Raw genomic sequence first — 23,024 nt, forward strand, 5'->3', positions numbered from 1 at the left:
ACTCACTTTGGATAATGCTTAGCGGTTCGAATTACTCGTTGAAAAGGAGTGCTAGGTAGACAATCGTGGAGCGAAGAAATTTGAGGGTGCTCGAGCGACAGGAGAAAACAAAGAAGAAGTTATCCGACAGGTATAAAAACTCTACATTCCCTTATTCTGTTTCGCCGCGACAATCTGAATAAAAGCTTGCCGCGTGCGACGTGATCCAATTCGATGTGATAAAGGTATTCGTAATAAATGTGAGATTATTACTTTTTGACTGAAAATACGAATCGTCGAGGCAAGTAGAGCAAAACGTTTCATTTAGGCTCGATCACGCTACTGTGTATATATCTTATTCGAGTAAAACTGTAAAGCCAAACCAGGCAGTAATTCCATTGTAGGGCTATAATTAAACACAGTATCCGAATTCTTCTGAATAAGTTGCAATTAGAGCATTAATATAAACGTTTAGAACCATCTCATGTTATTCGAAGAAAAAGCGACGTATGACAAAACACCCTATAATTTAATGATAAATCGTATTAATGTTTCTTTTCTTTTATGTAACTGAAAAATTAACTTTCGTGTACCGTAATATTTATCTCGTCAAAATGTGACTCTCCACGAATCTAAAGTCCTTGTTGCCCGAGTCCTTGTTTTCTTATGCTACCCTTCAGCCATCGACCGTTGTGACGATCTGCTTATACGAAACACGTTCGAACTGGGTGAACAGACCAAAGTACTTGGATGTGTCAAAGAAAAAAACCGAAAAACAATCACTTGGTTGACGGAACGTTAAATATCGCCATATAAAATATCGATGGAACGAGATTTAACTTCACGCAATTAAATTTCTCGCAAATCTGAGATAAATCGCACGCTCTTCCCAGACACGCATTCGGAGAATTTAAATTCCCGACCCAAAAAAGGGAGAAATGTAAATTGCTCCTGACTATTGCAGCGAAATGTAAAATTATACATTTCTCTCGTTAAAACAAAATAAAATATCAACGTGTAATGTCATGAATTGTTGTCGATCCAAACTCGAACTTTCGCGATCAATAATAATTAAATTACAATCAATAGATCGATAGCATTATTCAGTCTATATTGAACCCCAGTGCTAGCTCCTATTTATATCGAAGACAGTTTGCCGAAAATAAACCTGTTTTTTAATGTTTAATAAAAGTCAGCTGTCTAATATAAAAATGGTTGCTACAGTCGATTACAATTTATATGCAGGTTTTACATTAGAAAGTGCAATAATGCTATTAGTGCTGTAAGTTTATTTTTGACTCATTACTGTCTCATACTTGGCATATAAATATTTTGTAATAAATTTATAACCTGTGCTCTTCACATTTAAGATAATGTATAAAATGCCACAGAGTCTTTCAATGTTAAAAAAAAATTGCAACATCATATATTTTGTATTGTAGAGTTATTCCACCATGCCAAAGTCAAATATGACTACACAGAAATGGAAAGAGAAAGGTGATGAAGAGTTTAACAAATGCAATTGGTCTAAAGCCTTAAGTTATTACACAAACGCAATTGAAATAGTAACAGAGGACAACACTGAGAAAGCATTGTATTACGATAAACGATCTGCCACATATTTCGAACTACGTGATTACGACAAAACGATTGAAGACTGCAACAGTGTGATGAAAATATATCATAAAATACTTTCCATATCAATGTTTCGCAGGTTTTTAGCATTAATAGAGTTAGAGAGATTCGAGGAGGCACGTCAAGACATGAAAATGATTTTATGTTACTCAGATAACACAATGTCTCAATCTCTACCAACGCAATTTCATGAAATTTCACACAAACATATTAAAGAAAAAGTAAGTACTAATGCCAAAATAAATATACATAACTATAAAAATTTATCAACTTACAAGATACGTTAATTTGGTCTAGATAATATAAAAATAATAACACATTTTTCATGCTCAATATACATATATATTCGAATAAGAGTTCTCGTTTCACTCAATATTACATATAATTTGACAAACGGAGTTGAATTCTTGTCTCTCTTATTATATAATTAGTTATTCCTATTGATTAGTAGCTGTCTACACACACTATATGGATAAAAATTACGTCATACAAATATAGAAATATCACCTTTCACAGTTAACTTATATTTTTATTACAGAAGATCACGAGATCATTATATTCAAATATACGCTTAATTTCGTTTTGTATTAGGTATCACAAATGATGGGTTTAGCATTTAACGTGAGCGTAGATAAAGAGGAACGTGAAAACGCCATGATTAATATGCTTAAGCTCGCAAGTTGGAGAACTGATGCCTGCGAAATCTTTATAAAGGAAGTAGAAGAAGATGATGAAGCGATCTGTAGCGCGATTCGTATTGTAGACGAGTTATGCCAAAACAATATTAATCAAACTGAGCCCACTATGATAAACGTTGTTTTGCCTTGGTGTCTGGAAATGATGAACAGCAAATCTACAGAAAGAGTCAACGCGTCTCAATACTGTTTACAGGTAAATATTATTATCAAGCGAAATACGTGCAGTTATCATGCACATATTCCAGTAATTAATTTATTGTGCATTTCGGTTTCAGAATATATTGAACAAATATAGCGGCATGAATAATGAACCCAGTACAAAACCCGACGAGGCTTTGTGCGAAGAGCATAAGAAAGAAATTAATACGATTTTGTCGTGCTTGTTGAATAGTGTAGAGAGTAAAACGATAACAGGACTTGCTAGAGACGCAATAATAGAACTTATTACGCGTAACATTCATTATACTGCGTTAGACTGGGCCAAACGATTAGTCAAGTTTGACGGTTTGAAAAAATTAATGGAGGTTGCCAGTCAATTGGAGGAATACCAATACGAATCTTTGTTCGACATCACGTATTCCACGCGAACTATTATCAGTATGTCCTTAGCAAAGATATGGAAAAACATGGACCGTAATGTCGATAAGGGGACATTTGTCAACACTATTGATAAATTTATTAAGGATAAATTGTTTGCATCTGACACAGAATCTAAAGTATGAATTTTGTAACTTCGGATCTTTTCTAATTACTTAAAGTGTTTTAAAATAAAAAATCTATTATCTCTCTAACCTTAGCGTACTTAAGAAATTTAAAACAATATATTTTTAAAGCAAAAATGTCAAAAGAGATTTTCTTTTAAATTGTCGATTTTGTATATTCTGTAACTTTATATATTAAAATACGGTTATAACAGAGTTTAATCAAAATTTACTGAAGAATATGACTTTGTCATCTATCGTATTTTCTGAAGCATAATTTATCAAAGACTTCTCCTATTTTTCATCAAAATTAAATAAAGCTAATCATTGACATTTTTTTTTAATTAATTATTATTTCATAAAATGTACAAATTTATAAATTGTTATAATCGATTGTCTTACAGCTGCGTGGAGTAGTTGCAATAACAACCCTAATATTCGGTCCGTTAGAAGTTGCAGACAGAATTATCTTTACAAATCCGTCGACGGGTTGTATGAGGATTCTCGATATGGCGAAAACGGATGACGTATTGCAACAGAAAGTGGTTTGCGAATGCCTCGTTGCCGCTATGACTAATTTTGATGAGGTCAACGCGCTCATAAATGAAGGTGTAAAGATATTGCGGATATTTCTGTATCAATCTAAGGATGATGTAATACGGATTCAAGCGTTGGTGGGTTTCTGCGAGTGGAGCAAGTTTAAAACCCGCGGTTACATTAGCAAACTGTTCTGGGGTGAAGCGACGGACAAATTGGTCAAGGTTTGCAGAAGATTATTAATAAATCCCAAGAAAGAAAAAAATATAATAAAATGGGCCGTTAAAGGCCTATCGTACCTCACTCTCGACGGCAACGTCAAAGACGAGTTGATCAAGGACCAACAAATCATTCAAACAGTTTTCGAGCTTGCCAAGATTAGCGATCAATCAGTCCTCTATAGTGTGGCCACGACGCTAGTAAACGTGTGCAATGCTTATGAGAGGCTTATGATAGAATCTACATTTCAACCAACATTTATACCTGAGATGGAAGAATCGATGAAATTTCTGAAATTTTATTTTCTTGAAGAATATCTGTCTAAAAATGACGAAGACTTTGTGCAGAAAAGACGGTGCCTGTTAGTGAAGAACGGTGTGACCGGCGCTCTGGTCAGCCTCGCCAAAACGGGCAACCAAAACTGCAAGGAACTGACAGCTCGCGTATTCTCCGCTATATGCGGTAAAGAGGAATTGACAAAAACAGTTGTTCAACAAGGCGGTACGAAGGCATTGTTGTCGTTAGCGCTAGATGGCACAGACAAAGGAAAAAAGATAGCTTCGCAAGTCTTAGTCCATCTGGCACACACGTTACCTCCTGAGGATGCATTTCCCGGTGATTTAATGATGGATGTTGTACAGCCGATCACAAATCTCTTGAACTCGGAGTGTTCCGTTAATGAGAGATGCGAGGCTCTAACAGCTTTGTGCAATCTAGCTAGTGTCAAGGATAGTATGCGACTACATATATTCAACGACTCAGGATTTGAGAATTTCAACAACTATATGAACGATAATCACAACATGGTGGACTGCGCGTACGCAAAACTAATAAACAATTTGGTATTATGCCGTAAAGTTGCTATTCAATATGTTAAGCAGAGATATTATCAACTTGGGTATCTTATTGGTTGGTCCGTGGTGAGCAACGTAGATGAACGTACAAAGAAAGCAGCAGTTGAAGCGGTAACAACGCTAACGGCAGCCAGCGAAGAAGCTTGTGAAAAATTACTTCGCTGGGATGTTTGGCCGAAATTTCTATACCTTTTACTCAATAATCCAGACAATTACTTACAACGTAAGGGTATTGAAATTGCGTTAAATATGATGAATAGTACAAAAGACGTCGCTGCAAAACTCATCAAAACAGATACAATAATGAAACAAGTGAGAGAATTGAGCAAGAACGATACCATACAAAACGAAGAGATCAAGGAATTAGCATCCCTTGTTCTAGAGGCTGCTGCGAAATGGAACCAGGAAATCGAGGGAAATGTCGAAGGGAACGAATTGTCAGATAGCATTGCATGATAATATAAAACATGTCGATTAAGAAAATTATGTATAAATGTCAATTGGAATCTTAATGTCATATTAATAGAATATTATTTCTCTTTTTAATAAATGAAGGTTCAATGTACTGTATAATTAATAAATTGTGGAACTTTGCACTTACGAGACTCTTGTCCCAGCGCTTTTTGCCCACGATAAATAATATTTTAACATTTCAAGCACAAAAGTATATTTTTTCGGGAGGCTTGAGTCGTCGCTATATCTCAGCGAAAATCTCTTTGTGAATTCTTAATTGCCGTTCTTGCGAGTTAAAATCTTTTTTTCTCTGTTGCCAGCAATCGGTGGAGCTCGGAGAATGCCGCTTACGTATGGATGGTTTTTATTTTAGTCTCGTCATTGAAAAATGGACGCACCAGCTTCTCTTAATGCTGCTAAAGTTTGTTTATCTTGTGGGCAATCAACCTAAGTATATACTTCATATTTATAATGTATACATTTATATTAATATATATGTATACAAGCTACTTACGCTTTTAACGTTTTCCGTAACGAATTGAATTGCTGAATTTACATCTTCCGCAGCGTCCTCACAGCATAGCTGAAATAATCTCTAATCTATACTCCGTCCAACGAGAGATCATGGTTGATTAAATAATATAATGTTAGAAAACATCTATTAAAAATAAAAATAATTTAACGTAAACACTTTGTTGCGGGTCTTTATGCTCTATCATTATTTATGTTTGATCAACCATGATCTCTCATTAGACTGGACGGACGCGTATGCGCCGTATATTACGTTTATTACGTTAAAGAGTACGCAAGGAGACGTTTTCTAAATGCAAATAATATTTAGACGCACAATTATAATTATATTATTTTGATCATGTGAACTTGTTATTATATCAACCTGAAATTCGTCAATTAACGGTACATCTACCAAAGAGGGACATTTTAAGTTGCTGTAAACATTCTTAACATTCTGTTCAACGGGCTGAACTAATTTTCTTTCTTCACAAAAAGTCTTCACTTACCTGATACGCATAAAAAAAAAAACGCATGTATTTTTCTTTACTTGCACTTGGATTAAAAAAGTCGCACGCAGATTCAGAAGAATCGCGCGCGGTTTTAAGCGTTATAAAAAAATAACTGTATTTGAACGTGTTTTTAAAGAAGCACTGGAGTGTTGCAGTTCTTAAAAGACCGTCGGCGTTTTTTACGCGTAAAAATAATATTAGCCTTTTCTGCGCGTTTTCAAAATAACGCTGGCTTCTTCTACGGATTTTTCAAAAACTTTAAATTAATATTTTTAAAGTTATTTAAAACAAAAGAATTTTAAGTAGATAGTTCTCAATGCGCTATTAAAAAAAAAAGACGCTAACGTTTTTTATTCGTTTTCGGAACGGACGCGACGCTAGCATTTTTTACGCGTTCATTAAAAACGCTGGCGTTTCTTTTAAACGTGCCAACAACGTTGGCATTTTTTTGTAGATCGCATAGAAAACATTGGCCTTTTTTGTTTGACAATGTGTCGAGAACTATGTACTTAAAATTTTCTTGTATAAATATCTTTATTTCTTTTATAAATAATTTTAAAATATTAATTAAAATTTTTTGTTTCAATAATAACTAATTACTTTATAATACCTAAAACAATAGTGATTCCATCGATATATCGATTATAGTATCTACTATCGCTTCTGTGATAAAGAGTATACCGCGTCTTATGTTTATCGTTAGACAAGTCCGATGACTTGTTGCTATATAACACGAATGGCAAGACTGAGGCGTTGACAACGAGCTCGACAACGAAATCGGCCCGAAATGTGTAAACTCCTAGTTCTGCTTTAAACGATTCGTGGCAGTGAGATTCACAGTAAATTATAGAGATAAAAATCAATTTTATGAAACAATCGTTGATTAAAAAAAAAATTTCCGAGTATCGTTACAAAGTGTGCGAAAATGAACAGAAGGCATACAGCGACCTTCCGTTTGCCCGCCACCTGCCATTGTTTAAATATTACAAAAAATACGATCATTACGGTCGATTAAGGATCGTTAGCGCGCATGCGAGGGGCATATACCTGACGGCGATCAGGTATTCTTATCCAGGACTCTAATCGTAGTGTTAATCCCGATGTAATTTAAGTCGTGCACTCCTATTGGTTACATGAGATCTTACTTCGCCGAACAATATCGTCGAATTATCGCGTCGCGACGCTTCGCTCGTGACTTTATTTCTTCGCACGCTGCGTTCGACGAGTTCGAGCTTATCTCAGTAATAATGTTTCATCCTGAATTCGGTCTTTAACCGACTTTTACCCAACAGTATATTCTGATAGATCATGGCATACTTTCTTTGTAAACTTTTTGAATTTTTGCAATATCTTCAAAATTGAAGAAAATATAGTACACAAAAATGTGCGTGACGTCATAATGTTGTTGCGAAATCTTTTGAAGTTGCCGTCATCAAAGAAACTTTAGAAAGCTATAACTTTCTCAAATTTAGGTTTTTTTTTAAATTCAAAAAGTATTAAAAATCGGCTTAGATTCTCTACATTAATTATGGATACCGCTTAATAAAAAATTTTACTTGAGAACCCAATTCTGCGAAAAATCAATTTAACTGTTTTTTGCGAAAGTCACATGACGCGCAGCGTCGTGCCTCACTATTGCAAGGCCGGTCACGTGGCTACGAGAAGCCAATCAGGAATTCTACCGGAGGGAGACGGCGCACGGCACTCCTTTCGGATAATGCTTAGCGGTTTGAATTACTCGTTGAAAAGGAGTGCTAGGACTGCTAGGTAGACAATCGTGGAGTGAGGAAGTTTGAGAGTGCTCGAGTGACAGGAGCAAACAAAGAAAAAGTCATCCGACAGGTAAAAACTCTACATTTCCTTATTCTGTTTCGCCGCGACAATCTGAATAAAAGCTTGCCGCGTGCGACGTGATCCAATTCGATGTGATAAAGGTATTCGTAATAAATGTGAGATTATTACTTTTTGACTGAAAATACGAATCGACGAGGAAAGTAGTCAAAACGTTTCCTCCCCGCTTGATCACACTATTGTATATCTTATTCAAGTGAAACGGTAAAGCCAAACCAGCCGACAATTCCATTGTAGGGGTATTAAACACAGTACACGAATTTTCCTGAATAAGTTGCACTTAGACTAATCAAAGTATTAATAGAAACGTTTAGAAACATGTCATGTTATTTGAAGAAAGAACTGCGACATATGACAAAACACCCTAATCTTATAATAAATTATATTAATGTTTTTTTCTTTTAAGTAATTGAAAAATTAACTTTTGTGTACTGTAATATTTATTTCATCGAAGTGTGACCCTACATAAATCTATAACAAGGTATTTGTTGCTCGAGTCTTTATTTTCTTATGCTACCCTTCAGCCACCGATCGTTGTGACGATCTGTTTACGCGATACATACGTTCGAACTGGTTTAAAACAGACCAAAGAACTGGATGTGTCAAAAAAAATAACCGAAAAACAACCACTCGATTGACGAAACGTTAAATACCGTCATATAAACAAAAATATCGATGGAACAAAATTTAATCTCACGCAATTGAATTTCTCGCGAGTCTCAGATAAATCGCACGCCTTCCCAGACACGCTTTCGTCGAAAAATTTAAATTTTTAACTCATGAAAGGGAAAAGTGTAAATCACCCTTGTCTATTGCTGCGAAATATTATACATAATTGCATTTCTTGCGTTAAAACGAATTAAAGTATCTATATACGTGTAGTGTCATGAATCGTTGTCGATCCAAACCCGAACTGTCGCGATCGATAATAATTGAATTACAATCAGTAGATCAGATAGCATTATTCAGTCTATATTCGACTTTAGTGCTCCTATTTGTGGCGAAGATAAATTCGCCGAAAATATACCTGTTTTTCAATGTTTAATGGAAGTCAGCTTTCTAATATAAAAATTGTTGCAACAATCGATTACAAATTATATGCTGGTTTTACATTAGAAAGTGCAATCCTATTATTAAACTGAAAGTTTATTTTTGATGTTTTATACTTGCATATAATTATGTAATAAATTCATAATTTGTATTTCGTATTTAAGATAATATGTATAAAATGCCGTAAAGAGTCTTTCAATGTTAAAACCACTGATCTATAGATCAGTGGTTAAAACATATACTGCAACTCCATACATTTTGTGTTGTAGCATTATTTCACCATGGCAAAGTCAGATATGACAGCACAGAAATGGAAAGAGAAGGGTGATGAAGAGTTTAACAGAGGCAATTAGTCTGAAGCCTTAATTCACTACACAGACGCAATTCAACTAGTAACAGAGGACAACACTGAGAAGGCATTATATTATGATAAACGAGCTGCCACATATTTCGAACTGCATGATTACGACAAAACGATTGAAGACTGTAACAGTGTGAAGAAAATATATTCTAAATTATTTTCCATATCAATGTTTCGCAGATTTTTAGCACTAATAGAGTTAGAGAGATTCGAGGAGGCACGTCAAGACATGAAAATGCTTTTACATTACTCAGATAACACCATGTCTCAGTTTCTGCCGACGCAATTTCATGAAATTTTACACAAAATTAAGGAAAAGGCAAGTGTTAATGTCAAAATAAATATACATAAGTACAAAAATTCATCAACTTGCAAGACACGTTAATTTGGTGACAGTAAATAATATAAAAATTGTAACACATTTTTCATACTCAATATATGTATTTTAATAAGAGTTCTTATATTTCACTCAATATTACATATAATTTAACAAACGGATTTGAATTCTTGTCTCTCTTATTATATAATTAGTTATCCCTATTGATTAATAGTACACACATTAAATAGATAAACATTACGTTATACAAATATAATCTTTTATGCAACACGTGCATGGAAAGTGCCCCATTACGCACGTTACGCGTGCGTGATAGACCACTTTCCAGGCACTTGCAACATAAAATAGGGAGTGTAAGCCGTGTGTAAAGATGAAAATTCCCGGGTGCGGTTATCGCACTCGCCTTCGGCTCGTGCGTAAACTCCGCGACCGGGAATTTTCATCTTACCTCACTTGTTACACAAATGACTATTACCGTTAATTTATATTTTTATCACAAATTATATTATATTTAAACATGTGTTTAATTTTGTTTTGTATTACACTGTAAAAAATTTAATGTCCCAGAAAGTCCACTCTAAATTTTGTGTTAAAATAACACAATGCATGAGTTATTTTAACACAAAATTTAGAGTGGACTTTCTGGGACATTAAATTTTTTACTGTGTAGGTATCACAAATGATGGGTCTAGCGTTTAACGTGAGCGTAGATAAGGAGAAACGTGAAAACGCCATGATTAATCTGCTTAGGCTCGCAAGTTGGAGTCCTGATGCTTACAAGATCTTCGAAAAAGAAGTGGGGGAGAACGATGAAGCGATCTGTAGCGCGATTCGTATTGTAGACGAGTTATGCAAAAACAATATTAATCATACTGAGCTCACTATGATAAATGTTGTTTTGCCTTGGTGTCTGGAAATGATGAACAGCAAATCTACAGAGAGAGTCAACGCGTCTCAATACTGTTTACAGGTAAATATCATCAAGCGAAATACGTGCAGTTATCATGCACATATTTCAGTAATTAATTTATTGTGTATTTCGGTTTCAGAATATATTAAACAAATACAGCGGCATGAATAATGAACCCAGTTCAAAATCCGATGTGGATTTGTGCGAGGAGCATAAGGAAGAAATTGACAATATTCTGTCGTGCTTGTTGGATAAAATAAGGAATAAAACAACAACAGGCATTGCTAGAGACGCAATAATAGAACTCATTATGCGTAACATTCATTATACTGCGTTAGACTGGGCCAAACGGTTAGTCGAGTTTGACGGTTTAGAAATATTAATGGAGATAGCCAGTCAATCGGAGGAATACCAATACGAATCTTCGTTGGATATCACATCTTCCACACAAACTGTAACCAGTGTGTGCTTAGCAAAAATATGTGAAAACTTGTACAATGATGATGCTAAGCAATTTTTCAACATTATTAGTGAATTTATTGGAGATGAATTGAATTTGACGACTGTAACATCTAATGTATGAGTTTTTCAACTTTCGATCTTTCCCGATGACTTAAATTGTTTTAAAATGAAAGTAGCATATTTTTAACTATAGTATATTTGAGAAATTTTCGATATTGTATATTCTGTATGTTTCAAATTAAAATATGATAATAACAGAGTTTAATCAAAATTTATTGGAGAATGACTTTCATTTATCGTATTTTCTGAAGTTAATTTAGTATTAATTAGAGATTTCTCTTATTTTTAAACAAAATTTAGTAACATTAAAATTGTCTTGAAGTCTTGATTTTTTTAAATTAGTTATTTTTTCACAAAATGTAAAAATTTATAAATAGAGTTAATCGATTGTTTTACAGGTGCGTGCAGTAGTCGCAATGACAACCTTAACACTCGGCCCGTTTAAAGTTGCAGACGTAATTATTACTGAAGACGGGTTTGATGAGATAATTGTTGGTTTTTTGGAAAAAAATGACATATTGCTACAAAACTTGATTTGCGAATTTATCTGCGTCGTTGTAACCAAATATGACGAATTCAAGACGTTTATAGGTCGAAGTTTAACTATATTAGAGGATCTGTATTATTCTAAGGACCTTGATGATACAATTCGAGTTCGATCGTTTGTGGTTATTTGCAAGATGAACAAATTCAAAGAATCGATAAGAAGATATCGGACTGTCCATACGTTCGACGAGGAACAGATAGGTACATGGCTGGAGGTTTGCAGACGATTCTTGATCAATCCTCAAAGAGATATGAGAAAATGGGCCGTTGAAGGTCTGTCGTATCTCACTTTCAACATCGGAGTCAAAAAGAAATTAATCGAAGACCGAGAAGCCGTTCAAGCGATAATCGCGTTTGCCAAGACTGAAAATCAATCAGTTCTCTACCGGGTGGACATATTGTTGCTGAACTTGTGCCACGCTTATGACAATAAAGATGTTCTCATACCCGAGATATTAATGTTTCTCGAATATTTTCATCTTGAGAATCATATATTGATCGAGGACAGAGACGTGGAAGAAAGACGGCGCGTGTTAGCGCATGCCGGTGTGACCAGCGCTTTGGTGAGTCTCGCTAAAACAAATAGCCAGAATAGCAAGGAATTGATAGCCCACGTTTTTGACGCAATATGCAGTCAAGAAGAATTGAGAAAAATAGTTGTTGATGAATGCGGTACGGAGGCATTGTTGTCGTTAGCGCTGAGTGGCACAGACAAGGGAAAGAAGATAGCTTCGCAAGTTCTAGTTCATCTGGCACTCACGATACCTCTTGAGGTTGCGTTCTCTGGTCAGATGATCATGCAGGTTGTCCGGCCAATCTTTAATCTCCTGAAACGGAAGTATGACGCTCTTGCGATTAACATTCTCTCAGTTTTGTGCAATCTAGCTAGTGTCAATGACAGCATGCGACAACATATATTCAACGAGGCAGGATATGAGAGATTATCGCGCATTTTGATTTATAGCCACAAAACAGCAAGTCAACGCTATTGGGGGAGACTTAGGGCCGCAGAACTTCTCGATAATTTGGCATTAAACCGCGAAGTTGCTATTAAATTTTACGAGCATGCCAAAGCTAAGGAAGTTATGAAATCAGTGTTGGATATATTGTGCTTCTACGGAGATAAAAACAAGGCATTGGCTGGGGCTGGAGTGAGACTCACGGCAATTGACAACGAATATTGCGAGAAAATGCTTGATAGGATATATTCTTCGGACGAGAATGCAATACCCTTACAGGTTTTACTCTATAATTCAGACAGTGATTTACAATATAGGGGTGTTAAAACTGTGCTAAACATGATGAAAAGCACAAGAAAGGTCGCTACAAAACTCATGGAAACAAACATAATAATGGAACAACTAAGGGAATTAAGCAAGAACGATACTGTGCAAAACAAGGAGATCAAGGAATTAGCATCCCTTGCTTTAGAGGTTGCTGCGGAATGGGGCAAACTCAAGAGAAACGTCGAACGGAACGGATCGTCACAGAGCACTGATAATATAGAACATTCGATTAAGAAAGCTAAATGCGAAGATTAATTGCAATATAAATGATATATTAATAGAATATTATTTTTTATTTTAATAATATAGCACACTCTCTCGTACACTGTATAGCACACTATATGGTGCTGTATAGTACAATTAATAAATAATGTAATTTTGAATTTACAAGACTCTTGCTACGGCGCTTTTTACCCACGATAAATAACATACTGGCTTCTTCCAGCACAAAAGTATACTCTTTCTCGACAGGCTTGAGTCATCGTTATATCTCTGCAAAAAATCTTCCTGTTAATTCTTGATTGCTGGTCTTGCTGGTTAAAATTTTTTTTCTCTGTTGCCAGCAATCGGTGGAGCTCGGAAGTGCCGAAGACGTATAAACGATTTTCATCTCGATTCTTCGCCTGATTCTTGCAAAGTAGAAACGCCGGCTAATGTTGCCGCCGATAATGTTCATTTATCTTTCCGCAACCAATCAACCTACATAAGTTTTATAACAATATATTATAGTGTATATATGTAATGTATGCACAATGGTGTACCAGCTATTCACGCTTTTTAGGTTTTTTACAATGGTTTCAATTGTCGAGTCCGCATCACTGAAGACTTCATCGTTTCTCATGTTTCCACAGATAGTCCGAAAAACATGAGCAACTTCTTCTGCACAGTTGAAATAATCTCCAATGTAGTAAAGAGCGATATAAGCATAAAGCGTATATCACGATCGTATTAAAATGTATACAAGAGGACGCTTTCTAAACGCAAACAATAATGTTTAGTTGTACAATATTAATTATACTATGATGAGCATATGAACTTATTACTTATATTACTAATCTGCAATTCATTAAATAACGGTACATTTATCAAAGCAAAATATTTTTAATCGCAAAATATAGTCTTCTATAAGACATCTTTAATTTTCCAAATGGCAAGTCCCCCACGGCACCCAGTTGAGCAGCAACATTTCCGCATCTCCATTTTTTATCAGCGTCTCGAATTCTTGCCTCCCTGCCTCAAATAAAACTCACTAAAGTTCACTCGGACCTTCAATATTGACGTTCTGCAGTCTGGTTTTCAAGTCAAGAAGCTGAAAAATATACACATTTGTATAAGAACGAGCATTCGTCAGATCTCTGAAACGTTCTTAATTATACATCTTGCTCGACGTCTGAATTCAATGTATAGTCCTGCTCGCCGCTAGTGCTTCTCTCGTCCGAATTATCTTCTAAGATGTCATCTTCCAGCTCCGCCTCCCAGAAGTGCACATGTTCGTGCACTCTCTTAAGGATTACTATCATTCCTTGCCGTTGCACCGTTTTCCTCAGACTTGATCGAGCTCCTTCTCGACGCATCATCTGCGATTTGTAAAGCTCGGTCTTGTAATTGCCTATGCTGTATCGCAAACAGGTACACAGACGCTCGCGGTTGTTGCACCTATTATGAAAAAAAACGCTGAATTTTAAAGTGAAAATCACAATAGCATGTAAGAGCGACCAATTGCAACACTCCGCGAAATCTCAGCTTGTAACTTTACAATTTTGTACGAATGAAAAAAATGGTTTGAAAAAAACAGCAGCTGTTTAAGAAGAAACGCACGCGGATTGAAAAGAATTGCACGCATTTATAAAAATTCTCATACGGTTTCGGAAGAACCGCGCGCCGTTTTAAACGGTTAAAAAGAATCGTCGATGTATTTGACGCATGCAATCATTATTTGTAAACAAAATTATATTATAAATTTCATGACATTCTTAACATTTTACATTTTCCTTATCCCCTTCAGGATCGTTAGCGCATATGCGGATACGTACCTGACGACGATCGGGCATTCTTATTTAGGACTCTAATCCTAGCGTTTTGATGTAATTCAAACCAAGCCTCTCTATTGGTTGTTGAGATCTTACTTCAGCGAACAATATCGACGAATTATCGCGTCGCGACGCGACGTCTCACTTGTAATTTTGTTTTGTCACGCGCTACGTTCAACGAGTTCGAGTTTATCGCCGATAATAATGTCTCATCCTGAGTCTTGAATTCTGCAAAAAATCAATCTGATGGCCTTCCACGCGGTCGTGTTTGTACTTTCGAAATCCACGTAATGCGCAGCGTCGTGCCTCATTAGCTACGCCGATGTTTGCCAGTTTAAATTACTTCTTGAAAAGTGTTTGGATTACAAGACAATCGTTGAGCGAGTAGATGAAGTTTGAGAGCTCAAACGACACGAGAGAACAAAGAGAAAGCAATCTGACAGGTAATAAAGGATCTTATACATTCCGTTCTATTTCGCAGACGATCTACATAAAAGCTTGCCACGCGTTCAATGTGATCCAATTCAATGTAATAAAAAAATATTCGTAACAAACGTGTAAGATTAACTATTATTACTTTATGGCCGAAAATACCTCGACGAATCGTCGAGGCAAATAGAACAAAACGTTTCATCTCCGCTTGACCACAATATTGTATATCTTAAACAAGTGAAACAGTAAAGCTAAGTGATCGAGCCAGTAATTCCAATGTAGGACTATTAAACACAATATACAAATTCTTCTGAATAAGTTGCAATTAGAGCATTAATATAAACGTTTAGAACCATCTCATGTTATTCGAAGAAAGAGCGACGTATGACAAAACATCCTAATTTTATAATAAATCGTATTAATGTTTCTTTTCTTCAGGTAACTAAAAAATTAACTTTCGTGTACTTGTAATATTTATTTCGTCGAAATGTGACCCTCCACGAATCTATAAAGTCTTTGTTGCTCGAGTCTTTATTTTCTTATGCTACCCTTCAGCCACCGACCGTTGTGACGATCTGTTTAAGTATATGAAACACGTTTGAACTAGTTTGAACAGACCAAAAAAACTGGATGTGTCAAAGAAAAAAATCGAAAATCAACCACTCGGTTGACGGAACATTAAATACCGTTATATAGACAAAAATATCAATAGAACGAGATTTAATCTCACGCAATTGATTTCTCGCAAGTCTCAAATAAATCACACGCCTTCCCAGGCACGCTTTTGTCGAAGAATATAAATTTTCGATTCATAAAAAGGAGAAGTGTAAATTGCCCCTGACTATTGCAGCCAAATGTACATAATTGCTTTTCTCGGATTAAAATAACGAATTGAAGTATCTACGTGTAATGTCATGAATCGTTGTCGATCCAAACCCGAACTGTCGCGATCGATAATAATTGAATTACAATCAGTAGTAGATTGGATAACATTATTCAGTCGATATTTAACCCCAATGCTCTTATGTCTATGTCGAAGATAATTTATCGAAAATAAACCTGTCTTTCAATGCTAGTGCAAGTTAGCTGCTTTCTAATATAAAAATTGTTGCAGCAATCGATTATGATTTATATGCAAGTTTTACGTTAAAAAAATGCAATGTGATTATTATTAAAGTGTAAGTTTATTTTTGACCCATTAATGTCCCATACTTGCGTATAATTATTTTGTAACAAGTTCATAATCTGTTTGCATTTAAGATAATATGTATAAGATAATATGTATAAAATGTCGTAGAGAGTCTTTTGAAGTGTGTGTGTGTGTTAAACATAAATTAAAATATCATATATTTTGTATTGTAGTATTCTTCCACCATGGCAGAGTCAGATATGACTGCACCGAAATGGAAGGAAAAGGGTGATGAAGAGTTTAACCAAGGCAATTGGTCCAAAGCCTTAAGTCACTACACAAAGGCAATTGAACTAGCAACAGACGACACTGAGAAAGGATTGTATTATGATAAACGAGCTGCCACATATTTCGAGCTGCGTGATTACGACAAAGCGATTGAAGACTGCGACAGTGCAATGTTAAAAATATTTCATAACGTTTCCATAACATTGTTTCGCAGATTTTTAGCATTAATAGAGTTAGAGAAATTTGAGGAGGCATTCGAAAAGGATCAAGACGAGAAAATTATTTCATCTTGCTCAAATGACATATTACCTGAGCACATAGTGGCGCAATTTCGTGAAATTTTAGACAAACATATTAAGAAAAGAGCAAGTATTAATGTCAAAATAAATATACATAACTACAAAAATTCACCAACTTGCAAGACACATTAATTTAATCTAAATAATATAAAAATAATAACACATTTTTCATACTCAATATATTTTAATAAGAATTCTTATTTTACTCAATATTACATATAAGTTGACAAACGGGTTTGAGTTCTTGTCTCTCTTATTACATAATTATTTCTTCTTATCAATTAATAATCTACACACTATATAGATAAATATTTATGTCATGCAAATATAATCTTTCATAGTTAATATATATTTTTATTATAGACCATTATATTTAAATACACGCTTACTTTCGTTTTGTATTAGCTAGGTATCACAAATGAAAGCTTTAGCACTTAACGTAAACGCAGATGAAGAGAAACGTGAAAACGCCATAATTATTCTGCTGAGACTTGTACGTTGGAAAACTGATGCCTATAAAATCTTCATAAAGGAACTAAGAGAGAATGATGAAGTAATCTGTAGCGCGATCCGTATTGTAGGCGAGTCATGCAATAAGGGCAATGTTAGTCGAACTAAGTCCACTATGATAAACGTTGTTTTGCCTTGGTGTCTGGAAATGATAAACAGCCCATACACAGAAATAGTCAACGCATCTCAATATTGTTTACAGGTAAATATTATCGACTAAAATGTAGTTAGCATACTCGTATTTCTGTAATTAATTTATTGTGTAACTCGGTTTTAGAATATATTAAATACTTGTTGCGGCAGGAACGATAAACCCGATTCAATACCCGACGAGGCTTTGTGCAAGAAGCATAAAAAAGTAATTGACAAGATTCTGTCATGCTTGTTGGATAAAATAGAAAATGAAACAACAACAAGCATTGCTAGAGACGCATTAATAAAATTTATTACACGTAACATTCATTATACTGCGTTACACTGGGCCAAACGGTTGGTCGAGTTTGGCGGTTTGCAAAAATTAATGGAGGTAGCCAGTCAATGCGAAAGCGGATATTACGACGGATATTACAATTTGTTTGATATTACGTCTTCCACGCAAACTATAACTAGCGTGTGTTTAGCAAAAATCGATGAAAACTTGGATGAAAATGATAAGGAAGAATTTTTCAACATCATTAATGGATTTATAAGAGAAGAATTGAATTCGAATGACGTAGCATGTCATGTATGAATTTTGTAACTTTTGATCTTTCCCGATGACTTAAATTGTTTTAAAATGAAAGGAGCATATTTTTAACTATAGCATATTTGAGAAAAATTGTCGATATTGTATATTTAATATGTTTTAAATTAAAATATGATAATAACAGAGTTTAATCGAAATTTATTGGAGAATAATTTTCATTTATCGTATTTTCTGAAGCTTAATTTACTCTTAATTAGAGATTTCTTCTATTTTCAATCAAAGTTTAATAACACTGAAACTGCCTTGATTTAAAAATAGTATATTGTACAACTAGTGGGAAAAGTAGTCGATTCTGAATGAGTGTGAAGTTGGTCGCACGAGCGAAGCGAGGTCGACCATTACACTCATTTGAGCTCGACCACTCTTCCCACGAGTTGTTCATACTATTTTTCCTAACAAGAGCGTGAAACAGGCCGCTTTTCGCGCTTGTTTTACAATTTCATTTCTCCACTAGTTGAGAAATGGCTCCATTTTTCAACTAGTGGAGAAATGGATCGTTTTGCTAACTCAAAACAAGCGCGAAAAGCGGCCCATTTCACGCTCGCGTTAGGAAAAAATAATTATTGTTTCACAAATCGTAAAAAATCATAAATTGTTAATTGTCTGTTTTACAGGTGCGTGCAATAGTTGCGATGACAACCTTAACACTCGGTCCGTTTCATGTTGCAAACGCAATTATTACTCAAGACGGATTTGATTATAAAATTCTTTATTTTTTGGAACAGAGATTGAATGACTTATTGATAAAACAAGTAATTTGCGAATTTATCTATGTCGTTGTAACGAGATATGACAAATCCAACACCTTCATAGGTCGAAGTATAACTACATTAGGAATCCTGTGTTATACTGAGGACTTGGATAATTTTGAGGATCTGGATAATTCTGAAAACCTGAATACTTCTGAGGACCTGCATGATTCTGAGAACCTGAAAAATTCAATTCGGGTTCGAGCGTTTGTGGATATTTGCAAAATGACCAAATTCAAAGAGTTAAAAAAAAATTTGCTGGTTATCTTAATATTCTACAATGAACAATCGATAAAGTCATGGCTGAAGGTTTGCAGACCATTCTTGATCAATCCTCAGAGAGATATGAAAAAGTGGGCAGTTGAAGGTCTGTCGTATCTCACTTTTGACCTCAACATCAAAAACAAGTTGATCGAAGACCAACGAGCCATTCGAGCGATAATCGAGTTCGCCAAGACTGAAAATCAATCGATTCTCTATCAAGTGGACATATTGTTGGTGAACTTGTGCAGCGCTTATGACAAGGAACATCTCATACCTAAGATGGAAATGTTCGTCAATTATTTTGATGTTAAGAATCAAATACTGGCCGAGGACAAATACGTGGAAGAAAGACTGCGCGTGTTAGCGGAGGCCGGTGTGACCAGCGCTTTGGTGAGCCTCGCTAAAACAGGCAGCGAGAATAGCAAAGAATTAATAGCTCGCGTTTTCAACGCGATATGCAGTCAACAGGATTTAAGAAAAATAGTTGTTCAAGAAGGCGGCACGGAGACATTGTTGTCGTTAGCACTAAATGGCACAAACATAGGAAAGACGGATGCTACGCGAGCCTTAGTCTATTTGGCACTCACTCCTGAGATTGCATTTCCCGATCAGATAAGTATGGAGGTTGTGCGGACGATCACAAATAATCTCTTGAACCCGGAGTGTTCCGTTAATGAGAGATGCGATGCTCTAACAGCTTTGTGCAATCTATCTAGTGTCAACAACAGCATGCGAGAACATATTTTCAGGACAGAATGTGAGAAAATTGAGCAATGTATGCGTGACGATAACAACATGTTGAAACAAACGTCCATACAACTCATAAACAATTTGGTATTATCCCATAAAGTTGCCATTCAATTTGTTGAGCAGAGATCTGATCACCTTTTTGATCTTATGAATTGGTCCGTAAAGGATGACACAGATGACCATACAAAGAAGGCATTAGCTGAAACGTTAGCAACGCTAACGGCAGCCAGCAAAGAGACTTGCGAAAAATTACTCGGCTGGGATCTTTGGCCGACATTCCTACCTTTCTTACTCAATGATCCAGATGATGAATTACAATATAAAGGTACCGAAATTGCGTTAAATATGATGCAAAATGCGAAAGACGTCGCTGCAAAACTTATCAAAACAGATACAATAATAAAACGAGTGAGGGAATTGAGCGATGACACCGTGCAAAACAAGGAAATCAAGGAATTGGCTTCTCATATTTTAGAAGCTACTGCGGAATGGGACAAGAGAGACATCGAAAGGAACAGATTGTCACAAAGCACTGATAACATAGAACATTCGATTAAAAAGTATAAACGTGAATAATTAATTGGGATCTAAATGACATATTAATGAAATATTACTTCTTATTCTAATAAATGACAGCACAATGTACAGTATAATTAATAAATAACGAAACTTTGCATTTACAAGACTCCTGTCCCGGCGCTTTTTACCCATGATAAATAATATTCCAGCTTCTTCAAGCACAGAAGTATACTCTTTCTCGACGGGCTTGGATCGTCGCTATATCTCTGCAAAAATCTCTTTGTGAATTTTTGATTGCCGCTTTTGCAGGTTAAAATTTCTTTCTTTGCTGCTGCTAGCAAGGGTGGAGCTCGGAGAGTGCCGCGAACGTATATAGGTATACAATTTTTATTTCAGCGCCTGATTCTTGCAAAATGGAAGCGCTTCTCTTAGCACCGCTAAACATTTGTTCATCTTGCAGCGCAACCAATCAACCGACGTATATATTTAATAATAATATATTATAATGTATATATTTATATTATTATATAGATGTACAAGCTATACTGACACTCTATTTTCTATAACGGATTCAAATGTTGAATCCGCATCTTTGAAGATTTTATTGTTTCTGAATTCTCATGTTTCCACAGAAAATAAGAAAAAAATTGAGCAGCCTACTCGTCACAGTTCAAATAATCTCCAATGTAAAGAGCAATATACCGGGAAGCGTACATCACGTTTGAAACGTTAAAGTGTCGTACGCTGCGTTCAAAGAGTTCGGACTTATCGCTGTAACAAAGCTCTGCTGAACTGCACGAGTTCAGAGATTATCTTTTTTACTCCACCTTGGAAGAAAAAAGATAAACACTGAATTAATGCAGCCAGTTCAGCAATAGAAAACTGATCCAATGTCTCGTTTTAAATTCTGCGAAAAATCTGACGACTTTACGCGCGATCGAATTCGCGCTTTCGAAAGTCACGTGACGCGCAGCAAAAGGTGTCTCATTAGTTACGCCGGTCACGTGGTTACAAAAAACCAATCCGAATGAAATTCTATTCCAACGAGACGGCACACGGTGCTTTTTTTGGATAATGCTTGTCAGTTTAAGTTACTCCTTGAAAAATCCTAGGATCGTAAACGTGGAGCGAGCACAGGAAGTTTGAAGGCTCGAGCGACACGAAAGAACCAAGAAAAACTGTGGGACAGGTAAAGAATCTACATTCTGTTCTGTTTTGCCGCAATCATCTGAATAAAAGCTTGCCGCGTGCGACGTAATCCTTTTCGATGTAATAAAGATATTTGTAACATTGTAACCAACGTGAGATTACTACATTTCGCCCGAAAATAGCTCGACAAATCATCGAGGCAAGTAGAGCAAAACGTTTCATCCCCTCGCTCGACCACAATATTGTATATCTTACACAAATAAAACAGTAAAGCTAAGTGACCGAGCCAGTGATTCCTTTGTAGGGCTATTATAAACATAGTACACGAATTCTCCTGAATAAGTTACAATTAGAGCATTAACATATATAAACTCACGTTTAAAAACATCTCATGTTATACGAAGAAAGAGCAGGCGACGTATGACAAAGCACCTTAATTTTATAATAAATTGTATAATGTTTCTTTTCTTCCATGTAACTGAAAAATTAACTTTTGTGTACTGTAATATATTTATCTCGTCGAAATGAGACCCTCCACGAATCTGAAGTCTTTGTTGCTCGAGTTTCATTTTCTTATGCTACCCTTATGCCACCGGCCGTTGTGACGATATGTTTATAAAAAACATGTTCGAACTGATTTAAACAGACCAAAGAACTGGATGTGTCGAAGAAAAAAACCGAAAACAACCACTCGGTTGACGAAACGTTGAATACTGTCATATAAACAAAGATGTCGATGGAACGAGATTTAATCTCACGAAATTGAATTTCTCGCGAGACTCAGATAAATTACATGCCTTCCCAGATACGCTTTTGTCGAAAAATATAAATTTTCGATTCATAAAAAAAAGAACTGTAAATTGCCCTTGACTAATGCAGCGAAATGTACATAATTGCTTTTCTCGCATTAAAACGAATTGAAGTATCTACGTGTAATGTCATAAATAATTACAATCAGTATAGGTCGATAGCATTATTTAGTGTATATTTTATTTCAATGCTCCTATATTTATGCCAAAGGTAATTTACCAAAAGTAAACCTGTCTTTCAATGCTAGTGCAAGTTAGCTGCTCTCTAATATAAAAATGTTGCAACAATCGATTATGATTTGTATGTAAGTTTTACGTCAGAAAGTGCAATGTTATTATTATTAAACTGTAAGTTAATTTTGACTTATTGCATAAATAACATTCTAGCTT

At 35.5% G+C, this 23,024-nt stretch overlaps 2 protein-coding genes and 1 pseudogene across 2 annotated transcripts; 2 read left to right on the forward strand and 1 right to left on the reverse strand.

Annotated features, from left to right (window-relative positions):
• LOC139822960 (protein unc-45 homolog B-like) lies at positions 1-5,188 on the forward strand. The gene is made up of 5 exons (XM_071795174.1): positions 1-130; positions 1,422-1,835; positions 2,206-2,505; positions 2,588-3,028; positions 3,418-5,188. Exons 2-5 carry the CDS (start codon positions 1,434-1,436, stop codon positions 5,077-5,079), a joined length of 2,805 nt encoding a protein of 934 aa, XP_071651275.1. The 5' UTR covers positions 1-130; positions 1,422-1,433; the 3' UTR covers positions 5,080-5,188.
• Positions 5,189-5,220: 32 nt separating this feature from the next.
• Positions 5,221-14,535, reverse strand: LOC139823224 (uncharacterized; annotated as a pseudogene).
• Positions 14,536-16,797: 2,262 nt separating this feature from the next.
• On the forward strand, positions 16,798-20,733 carry LOC139823225 (protein unc-45 homolog B-like). The gene is made up of 3 exons (XM_071795610.1): positions 16,798-16,896; positions 17,927-18,373; positions 19,120-20,733. The coding sequence occupies exons 1-3, from the start codon at positions 16,798-16,800 to the stop codon at positions 20,731-20,733; spliced, it is 2,160 nt and encodes a 719-aa protein (XP_071651711.1).
• The last annotated feature ends 2,291 nt before the right edge of the window (positions 20,734-23,024 follow it).

The sequence above is a fragment of the Temnothorax longispinosus genome, chromosome 12 (assembly GCF_030848805.1).
Source record: "Temnothorax longispinosus isolate EJ_2023e chromosome 12, Tlon_JGU_v1, whole genome shotgun sequence".
Taxonomy (NCBI): domain Eukaryota; kingdom Metazoa; phylum Arthropoda; class Insecta; order Hymenoptera; family Formicidae; genus Temnothorax; species Temnothorax longispinosus.

Excerpts from the sequence above, each read along its gene's own strand:
- LOC139823225 (XM_071795610.1), top strand. The coding sequence starts at position 16,798 with ATGGCAGAGTCAGATATGACTGCACCGAAATGGAAGGAAAAGGGTGAT. Across the intron at positions 16,897-17,926 it reads CCTTAAGTCACTACACAAAG|AATATATTAAATACTTGTTG; the intron begins GCAATTGAACTA and ends ACTCGGTTTTAG. Across the intron at positions 18,374-19,119 it reads CGAATGACGTAGCATGTCAT|AGATTGAATGACTTATTGAT; the intron begins GTATGAATTTTG and ends TTTTTGGAACAG.
- LOC139822960 (XM_071795174.1), top strand. The coding sequence starts at position 1,434 with ATGCCAAAGTCAAATATGACTACACAGAAATGGAAAGAGAAAGGTGAT. Across the intron at positions 1,836-2,205 it reads ACAAACATATTAAAGAAAAA|GTATCACAAATGATGGGTTT; the intron begins GTAAGTACTAAT and ends GTTTTGTATTAG. Across the intron at positions 2,506-2,587 it reads CGTCTCAATACTGTTTACAG|AATATATTGAACAAATATAG; the intron begins GTAAATATTATT and ends TTTCGGTTTCAG.